At 36.8% G+C, this 19,309-nt stretch overlaps 1 protein-coding gene across 2 annotated transcripts in view; it reads right to left on the reverse strand.

Moving 5' to 3' along the window:
* LOC116176736 (octopamine receptor beta-3R-like) overlaps positions 1–19,309 on the reverse strand; it is a 203,736-nt gene that overhangs the window by 32,268 nt on the left and 152,159 nt on the right. For both annotated transcript variants that reach the window (XM_031495495.1, XM_031495494.1), the window contains one exon: positions 2,193–2,307. In XM_031495495.1, coding sequence (XP_031351355.1) covers positions 2,193–2,307 — 115 coding nt within the window. The remainder of the gene's footprint in view (positions 1–2,192; positions 2,308–19,309) is intronic.

The following is a 19,309-nucleotide window of genomic DNA, read 5'->3' on the forward strand; positions in this document are numbered from 1 at the left end:
ACGCAAAAAGCATTTGGAAAGAAAAATAAAACTTGCAAACAATAGTTTACCGCCCATTAACTCGCGACCCCCACATAATCTCACAAGAAGAGCTGGTAACTTTAAATAATGTTCAGGTGTAAGGGAAGCTTGGTAATGGGATCTCAGATCCGCACTTACAAAATGAAAGCATATTTTCTCTGGAAACGCCCAAAATATTTCGCCAACGCAATTTTTCATTCAAATTTCCTTGATGTCAGTTACTTTTATAGGTTTCACTGACGTTTTTATTACCATGATTTTTATTTTCTGACATTTCCTTTTTATTCGCTTCAGATAAAATTGCTTATGAAAAGGTAATGCCGTGATATTTATCAAATGTTCAAATTGAATGCGTAATTGCAGCTAACGGCATCACTCCAAGTTATGGAGGGTTGGAGAACCTGAAACTGTCCTATGGTACTTGTATAAAATTAGTACAGATACGCTGTAGTCGGTTTGGGTTCCCAATATATCATTATAGCTGAATCTCTTTACACCTTGACAGCCAAATCGTTCCAAATTTTTTCCGTTTTATGCGCGTTTTAGTGGAAAAAGAAAAGATAAATAAATTATAGAAAAACGAAATTTACATTATGTTGCTAAAGTATGCAAGCCTCCATATATGCAAGAAATTTAAACGATATCGGCGGGTTACTTTAAAAGCTTGATAATTGTTTGTGTTTCTGATTTTATCCATTCACATTCGCAAATTTCTATTAAATTATAACCAGCTTCTTCTATTAAAACTGCCTTCAATGGTTCATTGATCAAATCATTTATAGATTCTTTATTTTTGTCTGATTTGAAACATTTTTCCCCATCGGGTCAAAAGAAACCATGGATTAACTGTATTAGTTACTTCATCAGATGAATGAAGTATTCGATAGTTTCCGATAACGGCCCACAATTCATCTCCGTTACCAGGGATACCGCACCCCGACACTGGGTGTGTTACCATTAGACGACGCACCCATCTTCCAGTCCAAAGCCAACCCAGTGGAGAGGCGGAACCAGGAAATCAAAATGATACACCTCGACGGGGAGACTCCCCAGATGTGGGACAATAACCTTCCCATCATCCTGTTCACCCTCCGGACGAGAAAAAACGCCGCCACGGGATCGACGCCCATCAACGCCCTGCTAGGATATGAACTTCTCAGGCCAGGAGAAGGCATGCGACTGAAGCCACGGCAGCTCACAACGGTGAAGGTGAAGAACGCGAGGAACGGATCCGGGCGGTACACCGCAACGGATCCAGCTAATCGAACTTTAGACCAACCAGGGTGTACTCGTAGTTCTAAGTAGGGGACGAAGTAATGGAGAGATCCCGAAACCACGCAGTGGGGGAATTCCAGTTAAAATGGAAAGGGCATATTGAGTAATCACCAACGCATGCAGAAACGAGACAGAGAACAGGTGAAGATCTACATTCATGACCAACGATCAGCACCCAATCGCACCATCAAAACCCTTTTACAATGACCCGCTTCATTTATCCCATCCTGAATATACTCATGTAAAGCAGTATTTATGATCTTACTTTATTTACATCTGAAATAAAGTTGCATTTATAACCGCGCGTATTACTAAACTTTCAGTCGATTGTGCACAAATATAATTTCTTTATATGTCATGACGCTTGCCGTCGGATCATCTAAATTTTTATTGGCCGTGTTTGATTCAAATCAAGTGAGCCATTTATTATACGAGGCTTTTTTTATCAACATAGTGTATCAATCAGTACTTTCTAGTACGTTTGGACGACCAACGGATATCACTATCAGCGCTGTATAAATAAGGTTCTTCTATTCAGGTAGTAATAAACCCATTTCTTTAAGGGTGTTGGAAATTTAGATTCCTTTTATCAATTGAGGAGGGACTCTTAAAGAGTCAGTCATTTACTTTAACCGGTTTTGAAAAAAAATCAAAAGCAAATTTAAAGAATTTCGTTCAACCTCTATATTTGAATTTGACATAGAATGAACATTATTTTTTGTATTATCACCGAGGGCTGCAAATAATAATAATAATACTTTATTATCCTGGCGGAGACCAACTGTAAGCTGTTTGTGATGAAGGGCCGAGTTAAACTTGATAGACGGTAAAAAGAGGTAATCGAAAAATATTTTACCCCCGAAGGAATTAAACCAAATTTAACGTAAAAAACTTACCACAGAAAAAAAGGTAGCCAACACAACATAAATGCCCCCATAATTATTCCTAGAGTTCTTGCAGCCTTGTGCTCTGCTCTCCAACTTTTTGACTGTTGTCTAAGGGTCGAAGTACCTGCAATTAAAATTGAAATATATGAGTCAAATATAACACAGAACATAAATGTGCTGCCCCAAAACAGAATAAATTCATCGATTCAGGATTGTCTCCAAAACGTAATCCGTACACGATTTAATTAAAATTTAAGTATAATTTTCCAATCAATTAGACGGATGATTAATAGCAAGCCGATTATAATGCTAGGCTGGTTTTCTTATAAAATTCCATCTTTTAATTACCAATCCCAGAGAGATGAAATTTTAAGATGTCTAACCAATTAAAATTCATAAAGCAGAGGTAAGCGATTAATATAAAAAATTCGAAATTAATTAAAATTTATTGATCGCGCGCGACGAGAAGGATTCATATTGGAAATACTGAAACGAGAATTAGAGATAGTGTGTGTTCTCATGCGAGACTTAAAATAAGGATGCACTTTCAAGTTACCACCAGCATATTTTCTCTCTTAAGAAATAGAAAATTCCGAAAGGGAATTCGCAATATTCGGATCGGAGTTGTTCAACCTACATACCAAGTTTTATCCTACTATTTCCTGGATCTTAGCACATCCAACATTGGAATCGCCTAATCGATTGACTAGACGTTAAGTGTGAATTGAATTACGCACGCACCCTTAAAATTTATAGAAAGAGATCATGCCTATCAGAATTTGGTATAACAACCTTTAATAGAATCAAAAGAATGTGGATATGTGTCTAGTCCTTAAACATGATGAATTTAATTTTCGGTGCAGTACTTCCGTATCCTTGCACTTTACCACTACGCCTCTACGGTACAGTGCTATAGAGAAATCGTTCCATCCGCCCTATTATTTAGGCTTTACAAGTCGCTATACTTAAGTACCATAAAGGAAAGTAACGACTGTAAAGTACACCGATTTGGATAATCTTTTTAAGCAAAACACGCTACTAACTTACAAAATAACACCGAAAATGAACCTTTATTCTTAAGTAAATTTGTAATTTAATATAAAAGAGGTAATCAGGCTTGGTTTAATAAAGTTTATCTTCAATTTGCTGGAGGCCCTATCAAAATATTGCCTTAATAAATAACCCAATTAAAGTTAATTACTGCGTCGCAAACACCTTGAAGTGCACAACATAAAAAAATATTGAGCCGAATCCGAACGTTTCAATTCTGTAAACATCGCGAAAGCAATAACGACCGAAATATAACGCTGAATTCTCTCTCTTAATGTAATATTCCTTAATGGCCGTCACCGACATTAATCCACTTTTTAGAGCGTTTCGCTTCAAATATTCCACTCGCCGATAACAACGCGGTCTAAATTAATGCTATCTCGTTAGGTTTTGTTCCAAATAATTTTGAGCTTAAAATTACAGGCGTAAATAATTGTCTAGACCGCGCTATAAAAGCTCGATGCGTTAATAACTAACAAATAATCTGGTGGAATTATGATCTACCCTCGGATGTCTATAAAAGTGGACAACATCGTCAGATGTTAATGGTATTTGTGATAAATGGAATAAGCAGACGGACCTTCTGCAGTGGAAGCCTAGTAAAATGACATTGAGAGTGGGAAAGATTTATTATTTAAGAACCGTGATAAATAACTACTGGCATTTTCCTTGATGGGAAGAATAACGTTTTCTTATTATTGATAAATGGCGGCGTCTGGGGCAATCGGCCCTGTAATAATTCCATCTCGTTCACATTGGCATCTATGGATGAAATTTGACAAATAGCATTATTTCTAAAATCAAGAATTGGGGGCAAAGTAAAACCAAACGGTTCAATTGTACATTAACTGTCATGTTTTTAATACATACGTGCAAACGCAGCTTACATAGTAATCTCATAATGAATCTTTCTTACGAAGATGCAGGAAAATGTTTAATCAAATTACAAAGGAATGGGAACCACCGAGTTACTAACTACTTTTCTTGAATTTAACGTCACGTTTATGATTGTATACCCAGAAATTCTAAGGATAACCCGTGGTCGATAAAAATTTTACTTTTGCTAGTGTTAAAATTATTAATTCTTTGTGAGCTTTAATATACGATTACCTCCGTATCAGACGTTAGAATTGCTATTTCGTAATATTTTATGTGCCGCACTATTCACTACCTCTCTTATTTGTTTGTTTGTGTTGTCACTGTCACAGATTGGGATGAACGCGCCGTTCTGAATTCAGACGGCATCGGCAGCTGCTACGACCATAGTTCAAAAGGAAATTTTTTTATTTCGTCGACTCCTTGATTAACGTTTGATTACATATTGGTTTTCAATGCAATCGAAATGTAATTATTAAATTTGCTTGATTTTTACTTAACGATTATAGGTACATACGTTATTTTCAACGGAAGCCTGTTTTCGCTGAAATACCACACGTGAAATTATCACTATAATTCGTTCCGATTGGCTCAACAATTTGAAATCTCGACATTTCACTGGTCGAAATGTTACAAATGTTAGATGAATTGAATAGTCATTGTCGGAGATTCCTACCACATGACAAACTAGGGCACTGTGTTGGGACTGGACAAATACATGGCTGAAGTTATCGTGCATACACACCTTCAATAGGGCAAGTGTGTCACAAAAAGCAATTTAAGTCGGGTATTATGTACAGTGCATTAACACGGTCATAAAACGAGGACCGTTTGACTGGTACTCATAAAATACCTATTGAAGCTATCAATTTCAATGCAAATTGGGCATACTTCGCAAGATATTCAGAAGTTTGAAGAGTTCTCCAAACAAAATGCAATTCAAATTGCATCCTAAAGTAAACATTCAAGTCTTTAGAATAACTCCTCAAAGTTTCAAGTTACAACTCGTCATAAATTTAAATCGTGAAATGTGCGAACTACCCATTCGCATTTGTGTGTACTTAACCAAACTTCACAAACTGTTGAGGCAAGTCCAAAGCACGATTTAGACAATTCTGCTGCAGTATCGCGTTATAATTGCTGCAGTTTGGGTATAATGAAGAGGAACGAGTTCGCCTAAGATTATTAGCAAATGCACAAAGAGGCGTTAACGAGATTGCGCTTAAAATCGCTCCGCTAACTCTACAAATTGAATTCGTTATATTAAAGCAAACCAGCGGTAATTGATCGAATCGAGGGGTCATTAGTGACCTGCTTATTCAGTGTGTTTCAAATTGAAGCCAGTTCAATCTGTTTCTCATTGCTTTAAGGCGAATAATGGATTGTTTTCCTATTTCTATTTCAAGAGGAGGAGTTACTATTGCCCTGGCGGGGTATTTCTTTTAACTATTTTTTTTGTAAATCTGCTATTGGTGTTGATTGTTCATAATATATTCTTCTGTAAATATATGTATATTTACTCGTGTAGGGACATTTTTGAAATCAGAAAAAAATTCAAATGACACAAAAAGAAAAAATGACTTCCATAAGAAAAAACAAAGTTGATGTTGTTTGACTGGAGACGACACTTCAAAATTAAAATTTAAAAGTAGCATCTAGTAGTGGGAAAAAAGTGGCCATAATAATGTGTCATTCATTTCGAAATATTTGTTTAAATAACTTCGGTAAAAAGAAACACAGTTTTGCAAAATTTCGTTTTTTTCCGGATATTTCCGAAAGTAGTTGGAATTTTTGCAGTTTCAAAACTGCATTTTCTTAAGCGACAAAATACGAAACTTTTCCAAATTTAACCCAACCTACCTATCTCTTACAGTTCCCAAGATCCCCATGGTGGCCCTCGAATTTGAATCAGCCTGTATAGGCACTTGGAATAAAAATAACACTAACAACCGTTTCAGTGTTTGCCCATACGAATTGCCAAATTCATGCATTTAAAAAAAAATTTATTTATATTTATTTATATTTGTACACCCCACCATTTTTTAATGAGCGCGGTCTAGACTTCGACGATAAACGGCTCATTTGAAAGATAATGGAGTTAGGATCGCGTGTCCACTAGTATTTTTTCCCGGTTTAGCATTAATATTATTAGGAGGAAAATACGCTCTCGTCATTTATGTATACATAATTACTTTTTTATTATACCTGAATCACAATATCCGTTTTAAACACTCAAATGCGTGCGAAAAAAAGCCTTTAAAACACACGTGCTTTAAAGTTGCTAAGTAACGATACTTCAAATATGACTTTTGAAACTGTCATCTGGGTGAAATAAAAAATCTTCCTAAGTCGCTTTCTGTAAATGCAGAACATTTCTTTGGCTTGTACCTATCCTTTGGTTGAAGCTTTTACAAACGCGCGTAATTGAGGGTATGCTTCCAAATCTGTTCCACTTTTTAGTCCCAGCAATAAGTGAAGTTTTGAATGAATGCACGAAAAGATAGAAGATTTAAATACCTTTGACATTTCCTTCATATATGCCAGCATTATCGATGCATTTAAGACTTTATTCGTAAGTAACTTCCTATTCATCCATGGAAACAACTTTTCATATGCTTGATAATAGGCTTTACTGGATTGAGATTTTACACCTACCAACGTTTGTGTTTAGATTTTACAACAAGCGATTTAATGGACGGTGTATTATCTTTTTCAACGGAAATCGTTTTATTCACAAAGACGACGATTTTTATCAGCAAACGTCAAGTGACATTTCCATGGCAATCGTGAAATTACGAACACCCAGCCCACTTAATTAGACATGTATTCGAGTATAACGAACGTCAATATGATTTCATTGAATTTCCTATTTTTAAATTATACTGCAGGTATAATAAAAAATACTATAAGATACACGTGTATAATTGGTCTTTAAAGCACTTGCAACGTTAAAGGCACTCCGCTTTGCGTCGTGCCCTTAAACTCGTTGCGCGTGCTTTAAAGACTTGATTATACACTTGTATCTTAATATACTATTTTGTAATATGTATCTCAAAACCCTGCTCAAAACGGTACTTACTCAAAAAAATGATCCAAAGTCCGTCGTGGATATCGAAGGGACTTTCGCGCATTTTTGGTGGCAGATCCAGTGTTTTATTAGCAATATGGACTCCACCATCAATAAGATCGGTGCCGAAGCACACGTTTTCACTTTGTCGGTACCATTTTCTCACTTACCGTCACTCGCAATTCGCGTTTGGAAGTTTTGACTCCACCATCAGTAAAACCTAGGGGCGTTACCATATTCCCTTTTGTCGACACCCCACTTTCTGATCACCCGCAACAATTCGGATTTGAAGTTTCGACTCCACCATCAGTAAGATCTCGTCGGGGGTTACCAATTCCCCTCTGTCGATACACAGTTCCGACGTCCCGTTCATTCGTAATTCACATTTTGGTAGATTTCGCTAAATCCCGGCAATAAAAAATCGTTATTTCAACTTTTTGGGTACATTCACATAGCTCGACCTTCTATTAGTGACACGAGAAAGAGAGACCGCGATTCGCGCTGTTAAGAAACTTTTGGGGCGCCAAAGTCGACTACCCCTCGAAGCGCGCCGCGCAAAGGTGGTTTATTTCGCCCCTAGGAAAAAAACAACATTTCCGCCACGCAGGAGTTGTGCGCGTTGACAAGATCTTCCCGACGACACCAATTTTGAAAAACAATCGGAGAAAAAAACTGATAGAAGAAGATAGATAAAAACTGAAAAATCTCAGGTTAGTTATCTAATACGCTCTGGGGATGGCGTCCAGATGTCGTCGACTCCAAATCTTGTAGCCCCATCCCTAACGTTCTTAATTACACGACCGATAGTTACATGTACACTCCTTGTCTTTTTACAAGCGTTTTTCTCGGTGGCGCGCATTTACTGCCAGGCCAGCCAGCCAGCCGCCGCAGCCGACCAAGCAGCCAGCCAGGCCAGCCAGCCAAAGTGAGATTTTAAAAGCTACTTTTACAAAAAAAATTTTTTTGCAAAAATGCGCTAAAAAACAACCTTATATTCAGAAATACAACTTGGAGAAGTAAAATTTGCGATGAATTGATGCACCTAAATAATAATTAGGCAATTTATCTTAAATTAATAACAATAAGGTTATGAATTGGTAAACAAAAACACGTAACCTAATGAAATCACACCACAGAATAAGTAAATCTTATCTTGTGAACTACACAACAGCCGCCGCGGCGTCTCGAGTTTGATCTGGGCGTATCATTTATAGTCCTTGGATAATTTATGATTCTTTTCTATCCTACGAGTTTTGTGTGTTTAACCAGTAAGCTGTCAAACTACTTACTGTGTGGTGATACGTGAAAATTAGGACATTAAACTGCAATTAAAAGGCTTAATTGTTACCGGGGTAGCGATTCTCCAATAAGGGGTTTATTGCAGCAAGGCGTTATCGGGACAGCAAAACCTTTTCGGTGAGCATGGACAACGACAACTAAAATGAATTAAAAAAAATAAACTCTTTCAGCCACTTATATTGTACGGGGCTTATTGGCTCTATCAATATATTTAACAAGACGTCTGAGGGCATAATGAGATGACAGTCCCTTTCATTACGCCCTAAGACATCATGAACTGCTTTACATAGCTCATATGACAGATATAATTGGCATATAATAGGCAAATGAAAAATAAAACCATTTTTATACTGTTCAAGAAAAAAAGTAAGACAACTTCTAATAGAAAAATGAACATATAAACATGAAGAGCTGTAATGTGTTTAATGTTAAGTATTGTTTTTATCGTTTTTATTATCTTTGCTTATGTGTATTGTAAGGAATATTCTAGAAATCCCGATAGACATCGAGGGGCCATAAAAGATGAGTCACCGGCAATAAGACACGTATTCTAGAATATTCGGGAGCGTTCGAGAACTTTCAAAAAAGACGGGCATTTGCTATATAAGTAAATCGAATTTTGTTTCGAATCAGTTCTAACATCGATTCGAAGTGAAGTATTAGGCTCCCTCCCAGGAGGAAATTGTAAGGTGTAAACACACATGCTAGGTTTTCTAATCAAACGTATCATCGAAACTGGTTTCTATAAACTATAACTTTCATCCGCGTCTCCTTTTTAAGATCAGTGGGTGACGAGAAGAGGGGGTGGGGGTTAGAAATTTATTTTATATTTCATGGTATGGGCTTGAATCTTCTTGAATTTATGCTAGGCGGGCTTTAAATGCTCATTACCTTAGAATCGGTTTTCCGGCGGAACCAAGCGGATACAAATAATAATTTTGTGGGTACAAATTAGTCTTTAATCTATACGTTCCCTTTATTTTTATTAATTTTTTTTAGTAAAAACTTGTTTAAATAATGTATAAATTGTTTAAACAATGAAAATCTAACTTGGGTACAAATTAGTCTTTAATTCATAGCTAACTTGATTTCTATACGTTAAAATCGGTTTTTCGGCGGAACCAAGCGGGTACAAATTATAATTTTGTGGGTACAAATTAGTCTTGAATCTATACGTCCCATTTATTTTTATTAATTATTTTAGTAAAAAATTGTTTAAATACTGAAAATCTAATTTGGGTATAAATTAGTCTTTAATTCATAGTTTTTGATGCAAATAATAAAATTTCAATCGGGAAAAGTGAGGGTGCTAGCTTGAATTCAACCACCAGGCCTGTTCCGACTTCCGAGAACCGTGTTGAACAAAATTGTGAATTGTAAATTGAAAGTAGCCAACGAAAAGTTTAAGTTGCAAAGAACAATGTGTGCCTGAAGCGCATCATTCGTACTTTTGAGTGAAAACAACTCAACTCGGACAGTTTATGAAACATTCACTTTCGTTATTCAATGCTTATACTAAGTGTGTGTACTAAGTGCTCTTTACATTTCCTTTTAACAATTTATCACGTTCACTTCGGCTAGTAAATCGAGCAGTGTACTATAAATAACTGCTTAATTTACCATTTATTCTTGTAAATATACACTATTCCATGTCACATATACCACAGTCAACCTCAATGCAAGATTTAAGTTTAAATCTCTTGACAGTTTTGTCGGCTATTGAAGATCCAATTGTTCTGTATGGCTTTCGTTCGAATTTATGTAGGGATATTTCATGTCACAATACGTATCACGGTATCATCATCGGGAGAAAACCCTTTCTTTATTATATGAAACAAACTCAGTCATAAATTACGTCAATGGTCTAAACGTACAAATGTGAGAGTTCTACTTATAAATATCATCTCTTATTTTAAGCATTAATTTGCTGATTTGTATGGAAGCAGGTAAATAACTCAGGCACATACTACGAATATACGCTTATTTTTGCAGATAGAATCACGAAACCACTACAAATTTCCAATCGAGTTTGAGATACGAACCCGCCCCTAAGGATTATGCTTTACTTTCATAAGATCTTCCTAATACCGGGTAACTTTTAAAACGCCTAAATACCAGGTAGGGTTAACCCCTGCGTTAATTCTAGTTATAAGTATATTTAACTTTGTTACAAACTGTAATAGTTTTGCTGTGTGAAGCGCAAGCGTGCTTTTTACACTGGTCACATAATTTGTTCACTTTCTTATCTCACCTTGGACATTCTAATTCTAATAAAAATAGACGTCTGCGATCTAAATGCTGTTTATTCCACTCCGGATGAAAATGATTTCATATACTAAACGCATTCACAGCAGGCAATGTCAATCAAGTTCATAAAGAAGGCAGCTGGAAATCTCTTTGCGTTTTGCAGGAATCCTATGCCACCAACTTATTCAGTGTGTCCACTGCGCCCTTTGTGGCGATATAGTGTTATACACATTTATTAATACCTAGTACCTTCTTTTACAATCGTGCCTGGTCGTTTCATGCCAAGCTTTACTAACAGGCGGGTCGTTATCCATACGGGAAGAAGCTTATGGCCTTCCTTTATCCAGTCATGTCCACAAGGATCCGGACCCTTAATTTCCGACTGATTCGCGCAAACTCAAACGTGGTTGCAGTGCTGGAGAAATGCATTTTGGGTCACGGGCAACATTTCCGGATTTTGGTTTTTGTGGCAAACCATATGTTTCCTCAGTTAGTTGATAGATTTAGCTCCGTCCCTGTATACTTTCACGAGGAACGACTCCAAAGCTTCGAAATCATCACCTTACAATTCAAGGTGTGTAAATGGTCGTCTGCTAAAAAAATGGTGAAATTTGTTCGAAGCATTAAAACACACCCTCTTGGATCTGCCTCTCATTGAGGATGCCGAGTCACAGCCAGTTATATGTAACCCATAAAGGAAGAGCCATACTTCGTTGTGGTATACAAATGCCTTGAACATTCGCTCCACGCCCATCACCTTCCTGTTCTTTACTGTTCCAAAGCTCACAAATATCCGTCAACCTTCTCCATTTGCTTAAGATTACTACGTCTCGACGGTGAGCACCAGTACTGATCCTGCTCCTTCGGATATTGCGATGGGTGCAGAAAAATCTATGGTGTCCGCTTCTCTCTCCGTCATCTAATTTCCCGCTCCAACATGACTGACGCGGTCCCCATTGGTGATTGAAATCGAAGTTTTGTTCCTGTAGCGTTGAAGTTACTTCTGTTAGGAATTTAAATAATTCAACTTTGTTCTCGGAACCGGGTGGAAAGCTGAATCAGTTTTTTGGGAGATTCACATTTCATCAAATCTTTTCCAGAACCACGTGTTGCCCGCGTTTCTCTCTTGATTGGTATGTTCCAATAAGAGTCCCAGACTACGTGTAACATCGACGTCCTTCTCAATTCGTGATCGACATGCTTTAAGAAACATCAGTTATGGAAATATTCGTCGAAGGTTTTGGCGGATCTAAGAAGCAGAGTGTGGATAAGACCTCCTCTATCCTCAATTACAGTGGGTGCCATACAATCTTTGAACATCTTCTTCATAATCAAGTGGTTGACGTCAATCTCCCTTTACAGGCAATCGAGCACATCAAACTTTTGCGCGTGGTACATTTGATCAACATTTTCTGCAATGGACGGCGGAAAGTCTTGAGCTTCATGCGAAAAATAATCGTCTATATCCCCTTTTTCGAGCCTGTGTTGCTATGTACATTTTCGCAAACACCAACATGTTTGCTCTAAGAGTACCCGTTTTCTTCGCTGCATCTCTCCTCTGTTTTTGAGCTTTGAAGAGTCGGAAGTTATTCTTCTTTACTGGTGCATCAAATGCTTTGGATTTTTCGACAAGAAATTTGCTGTGTGGACGTTCACATCAGTTAAACTTTTCAGGTCATCTAAGAAATCGTCCTGATACTTTGTTCTTTCGTCATGGTCACAGTCTTCCTGAGCGTCCTCTTCGGCGTTAGATACAAGCGTTAACTGCTCCAAACGTTTATTAACTTCAGGTCTGCACACGGACCAATTCAAGATCGATATGGGATCTTGAGTCAAACCAGTGATGTCTCCAGTACCTGTTACCTTGTTAAGCTTTGAAACGGATGAAAAGCGGTATTTGGATTTTTTAACCCGCGTTCCATAAATTCTTGGAGGACTGATGGTGGCAATCTCTTCATGTCTTCAACATGGACAGGAACCCATCTAGTGTAGTGGAAATGATCAAAGGCAAAAAATAACTCCCCGAAACTGTAAGAAGTCAACATGCCAACCAATCCCGATCTTACGTGCAAGATGACGCACTCGATGGTAGTTCACTGACCAACGGTTCGCTTCATTTACTAGAAACTTGCTTCGGAATTTCAAGTGGACTAAAAATTAAAGATAAGCTGTCAAGGGTGTCTCATAGTTTTGTTTCGTCATTGCATTGATACGTCTATCTGGGTAACTGAGAGCGTGGACTGTCCATTGTCACAGTTTTCATGGGAAAGGCATAGCATGGTTAGACCTAAGAGAAATTTTAAGCTTTCACGTACAGATTCTGTCTGACAGTCAACAGAAAAACCATCTTGCAAGATGTCAAAGTTACATTACCTTGATATCTTTGGAAAGACTTTGATTATATAATGTGTCCACATCGGGTATTATCCATACTTTAATCCTGTACTTAGCTGGTTTACTCTTCATTTATACACTCTAGATGGTCACAAATGGCATTAGTTGCTCGTCATTTGTAAAATACCATCCTGGATTATATTGTTTTTAGTAATTTTATTGTTTTTGAATATCTCGTGTGGGAGCCATTTTATCCAGTGCACAAAATATATACGCAATTAGGGATAATTAGCAAGTTCAATACATCCCATAATTAAAAATTAAAAACTCCATACTCATCGCACAAACCGATGACAAAAGTCGTACTTGAAGTCCTGAGCCACCTTTCTGTAAGTATGCGGAAAACTCGTAGATACAATAGATCCTTCCGCATATCTTCGGTATTAGGAAGGCTAGTGTCCTTGCAGAAATAAAATAAAAGCTTATAATTATAATGAGAATGTAGATCATAATCAAGTATTGCTAGTTAGAAGGAATTGTTCTGATGAAGGTATCTACTGAGTAAACTGACCAATATTTCTACCCTTGAATGGAAAGGACCGCCGGGGCTTCACTGCGAAACAAATCAACCGAACAATAACACTCAATTTGGTGTTTGGTGTTTTAACTCTAGACCTTTTCATCTGATACCAACCAGTACAATTCGTTTCGCAATGAATTTGAAAACCAAAGTCGTTAACATAATCATCCAATGTAAAATCTACACATACATATACGCAACTTTCCAAATCGCTTATTCAACAATATCCCAAATGAAAAACGCAATTACCTTTCATTTAGTGTCACCTCCGATACGATCAGCCCTACTAATTACAGTCACGCAAGTTGAGCCAAACGTTTATAAATCAGTAAATATTATAGGTACCTAGGTATACGTTTTTAAGCGGATTAATTCCACGCATCGAAGATATTATAATCAATAAATCACCAGTTATGGGTTACTGCAGCACATTTTATTAGATTCGAGAAGATAAAACGGAGTTTTATTGACGGCTCGCCCTTTCTTGCTTCGAAAGCAAAGACATATTGGCTTAACATTCCTAGTTATATCAATTTCATATTGACGATGGCACTAAATTATAAAAGAAAAGGGCGAGTGTCCCAGGCCGTTTCAACACCAGTTTCCAAGTTTATATTTTTTCTCACCCGATAGGAATAAGACGTACGTCCTTTCGTTATGAACGAATTGTACTTGAGGCGTTTAAGCATTCAGAGTTGCAACTGCAATCTAAAGGGTGCCAGTGTGCAGTTTAGTATTACTAACACAGTATAGCCAACTTTTCAAATTTGAATTGCAAATTTCGTTATTAAGCTACGAACGAAATTTGTGTATACGTACCTAATTTGTGATGCTCCAGTGGATAATGCAAAATCAATCTCTCGCAAATAATAAATTTGGTTATTGGGTCACCAAATTTAATGGGAGTTACTCTCAGCTCACAGCTGTTGTAGGCCGGATTAAATTATTACCCACTTTAATTGTTCTTTCATTCTAAATAAAATCATTATTGTTGTGGAGTGTTTTTTTAAATTTATAGTCCGTTTTTGTATGCTTGGGTAAAACAACGGATTTCATTGACATTGTACGGAATAAAGCGTATAGCGCAAGCAAGTAGAGAAATGATAATTATTTTGGGATTAAATAATTATGCATTTCAATAAACGAAAGTTGTCATACTATGATATTACAATAAAATTCGTTTCAGTACATCGCGAGTGGTGTATGAGGGGTGATTTGAACAATTTCCTGTTGACTCTCAGGACCAAGGACGTAAAAATAAATTATTGTTCGATTCGTTTTTCGATACGCACTTTAAATCTAGTGTACCGTTTGTTGAGAAGAGGATGCGACATGGTATTCTGTTTTTTTTTGCATTATGACAATAGACTATTTTGAAAAGGCAAGAAAGTTTATGGTTTCATAATTCAACGTATATTTGTTTAATATATTTTAATAGACTAAATGTGAGAATCATCCACAGGTTTGTGTATTTATTCATTTTGGTAATGCAGACGTGTGTACAATGACAGCACCTCATCTGAATCAACCTAAATTGCTTGGTGAGGAGATATCGACATTGAGTCAATGGGCCATTTAGATTAACTCTTTTCTCCAATTAATTAAGTTCGTAACTAGTGGCTAGTTCCTCTTCAAGGGATTACACCCATGTTAATTTTTCATTGATGAGTACTCTTTGGTGGTGTGTCAATCTCTGTGTGGATTCTCCTTCAGGGATTGCAACACACAGTCGATGATGAATCTGTATACAAGTATTTTGGCTTCCCAAAGCATCGTTAGTTCAAGGGCCGAGTGGATTAACTCGGGTTGTGTCGTTTGTTTGTTTTAGGGCGAAGTGCTGGAACTCTCATTCTATGCGGGCTATTTCTTCATTAAAGGTAAGATAGTTATGATTATTTTGTCGGACACTTGTACTTTCATTATCGGTGCCATTTTGTCATAATCATTTTACATTTCTGGAATGTTTGTAAAGCCGTAACGTAATAGATCACGAAATAAATAATAATGTCAAGTTTAATTTTGTAACACTGGTAATTATTGTTAAATTTGTGAAAATATCATAAATTTTTTAATAGGTAAATCACTGAATTTTTTGTTGCGGGAAATTGCAGCTAATGTATTTTTATCGTTTTCGTTCAATTCTGCCTGGTTTCATATACGATCAACATACAGTCATTTAAAGAAACTGTGACGAAAAGTCGAAAATGTTACACATATGCCCTAGGAACTAACAACTATGGAGTATCTAATGCCCTATTATACATTATCATCCCTGAGCTAGTTGGCCATTTATGTAGCGGGTTTTGAAAGCAGTACTATCTTAACTCACTTCACAATATATTAAAGAAACGGTCCTTATTCCGTAAAAATAGTCCCCTGTAAGAGTATACAAAGTTAGTAAAAAGGGACGAGGCACCTGAAATGGGCAAGTAACTAACATTCATTCAACCTCAAAATGGAAGAATTTAGAGAGCATCTAGAAATTAATCGTAGTTAGAATTTTGCAGTTGAATGTACATACGAAATTAATAGTTTTGAGTTCATTTACTTTAATTTAAATTTTTAACGTTAATATGGGTACAATCGAAAGGTTTTTTTCATTGATCTACTTGTTAGTAATTGAGTGACTTATATTTCAAAAGTTAGTTTGTTAGTATGTTACGTTTTTTCCTTCCTGATTTAAATTCTTACGCCATCTAGGTATTTTAGTTTTGCAGTAGATTTCTTATTACTTTAGTTCTTTATTTTCGCCACTACAGGCCATCCAAGTGTTATAGATTTCTTATTACAATAGTTGTTTGCTTTGCCGATGGAGGTCGTGCAGATGTTCTGTACTTTTTTCAATATGGTCTTGCCTCTTCCTGTGATTCTGCTTCGTGTTTGTTACCTACAAGTTATTTTTCTTCGGTACACAATTACTTTTGCACTGACTACGTGTATAAGGGCTTTTGGTATTGACTATCACCATCACCATGTCTGTGACTGCGCTCTTCTAAATACGTGATTTTTTAGGATTTTATCTTTCCTCAACCTTTTCTCTTCAATTATCATCGTTTTCTCTTTTGGATTACTTTTTAAGTACCTGCATATTACTTACTACTTACGCAGTACGTAAATGACATCGCATTTTTACCTGGACCGGACATGTCAGATTCCACCGCCATTTCAGTGGAACCAAACAGGTGATTATTCTAAAAATATTAACCAGGTGACCTACTTACATGGAATTTGTCTTGGAATTTGTTTACCTACACTTTGATAGTGTTCCTGAATTGTAACTGCAAGTATAACGAAAGCTTTTGGAGTTTATCGTTCTTGTAATTTGCTCTGATATATTTGATTTTTCATACTTGCTTTTGCAATATCATTGTGCCGCGCTATTTACCACCCCTCTTATTTGTTTGTTTGTGTTGTTATCTGTTACAGATTAGGAAGAAAGCGACCTTCTGAATTCAGACGGCCGTTACGACCAGAAGAACCCCGATATTTATTTATTATCCCTCTTTTGTTCTGGGCCCTCAACAGACTTGCGCCCAATTACAGAGTGACCTGCAAATGCTTTTTTTAGAGGTACCTCTGCAGAAGGTCTTAAGTTGTTCTATACTATTACGGTTTACCTTACGAATTAGGAAAACTACAGGAAAATCTAATTCAGAGTAGCCGGCAGAATGCTTGAAACTGGTCTTAGGTAATTCCAATCTCTGCCACAGATGAAAAATTCACCTCAACCCAGGTTCGTACACCCGACCTCCGGATTTATAGTACAACGCTGAACCATAAATTCGGTTTTAATTTATTTGTGCTCCTCGTGATCTTAAAAATCCGCGACCAGTCTCAAAACTCAAGCGCGATTCATTTGATACTAGACATAATCTAATCAGACGAGGTTTGCTGCAACACAATTAATTAACTACGGTTAATTAAATTCAATGGCCGGGCTGAAAGTCTAAATTCGATAATCTAATTAACACCTGTGCAATTTTGGGTCAATCGCAAAACGCCTGCGATAATGAAATAAACTGCACGGCCTTGCAGTTTTAATGCTCGTTTTCGCATAACATTGGGAACTACATTCGGTTAATAACTATAATACACGGCGCTATAGTAATTAAACAATATTAATTTTCCCTTATCTTCCAATAGAAGAGGAGCTTTCGGATGCTGCAAATAAAATAAATATTCCCACGAGAACAGTTTAATCGGCAAATTAGATCCATAAGCTACAGTTTCTCATAACGGGGTGTCCCAAAATTATATCACGTTTCGATACCGGGTGGTGATCAAAACTGGTAGATCTCACAGCGGAAAATTGGTGCTGTTACAACAACGCTTCCTATGGTGATCATGATAAGATTCTAACCTGAAAGGAAGATACTGAAGATAGTGGAAGGTACAGATGAATTGTTCAGTCAGCTTAAGACTTTTTATTTGAACGAATTTTAGTCCATCAGTGGTTCAACACAAAATTGACATTCATTTCCAGTATTTTGTTTGGCAAAGGGTGTCACTTCTGGACATTGCAATAGCATAAAAAAAAATGGCAATACGTGAATCTAGAATACCTGGGAACAGGATGGGACTTCTGTACCAAACAAAAGTGCAATTTTGCAAAAATGAATGGAACCATAATAAATAGGTCGAAGAAGGAACGATCAGCGACTTGGTTTTTGAAGGTGGTGAGCTTTTAGGAAAATTACAGCCTACAACACGATCATTCACTTTTTACTTTTCCTATTCTAAGAAACCCAAACTTTCGTAAACTGAATGCTCCAAATAAACTTTATCTAATTTAAAGTACTTACAGGTTTTGTTGCTTGGGAATGATGTGCAAAACTGACTTTTTAAGCTCGCTCCCAAAAAATTCCACCAATGGCAACAATGCCCTGACTATTTAATGAGGAGTAAATTCCAAGAGGTGGTAGTGGTAAAGACACAAGCCAAAACACGATGGTCATCGGTCGGATCCCCGGGCTAACAAAAGAATTTTAGAGTGCCGAACCCTAGGTTGACCCATTAACAGTACGCGGACCAAGAACGACGGCAATTAAAAACAATTACCTATTATGTATTCATTAAGTGATTACTAATTTGATCAAATGAGTTATTAAAAGTGGCTAAGGTGGCAGATTACATTAATCTTCCACTTGTATCTTTTTTGTACGTATAGCAGCACTAACACGCGTAGCACAGGAAAATGAATATTTTAAATTAGATCCTCTTCTAATAGAGCACCATCTGAGCACCAAATGATGTAATGAATAAATTTAGAAAATCAATATTTCGATGCTTACCACTTCACTTGTAATTGTAAATTAAGGCGGTACGCTAACGGAGCAGCGAGCATTCCTTTCAAAATGTATATTATTAAATTAAGGAAAACTTTTATCATTAAAGTACAGCTGATCACAACGTCGCAAAAGAACTAATTTAGCTTATGAGACTTCAAGACTTTGGCAGATTGAAGTGCAGTTTGCGAGAGTTTAGTCGAAAACCAATTTGGCGGTTCGTCTACGTTTGAACGATGAATTGAAACGGGAAGATGGATAACGTATGCCTCATAATTAAAATTTTGGACGGTTCGCAAGATTGAGTTTCCAAGTTTTAACGTTTTAATTAACTTGTTTAAGTACAAGTATAATTATATTTCCCGAACGTAAAATTTGCATGCAGGCG

This window comes from Photinus pyralis, unplaced genomic scaffold (assembly GCF_008802855.1).
Source record: "Photinus pyralis isolate 1611_PpyrPB1 unplaced genomic scaffold, Ppyr1.3 Ppyr1.4_LG7, whole genome shotgun sequence".
Classification (NCBI taxonomy): Eukaryota; Metazoa; Arthropoda; class Insecta; order Coleoptera; family Lampyridae; genus Photinus; species Photinus pyralis.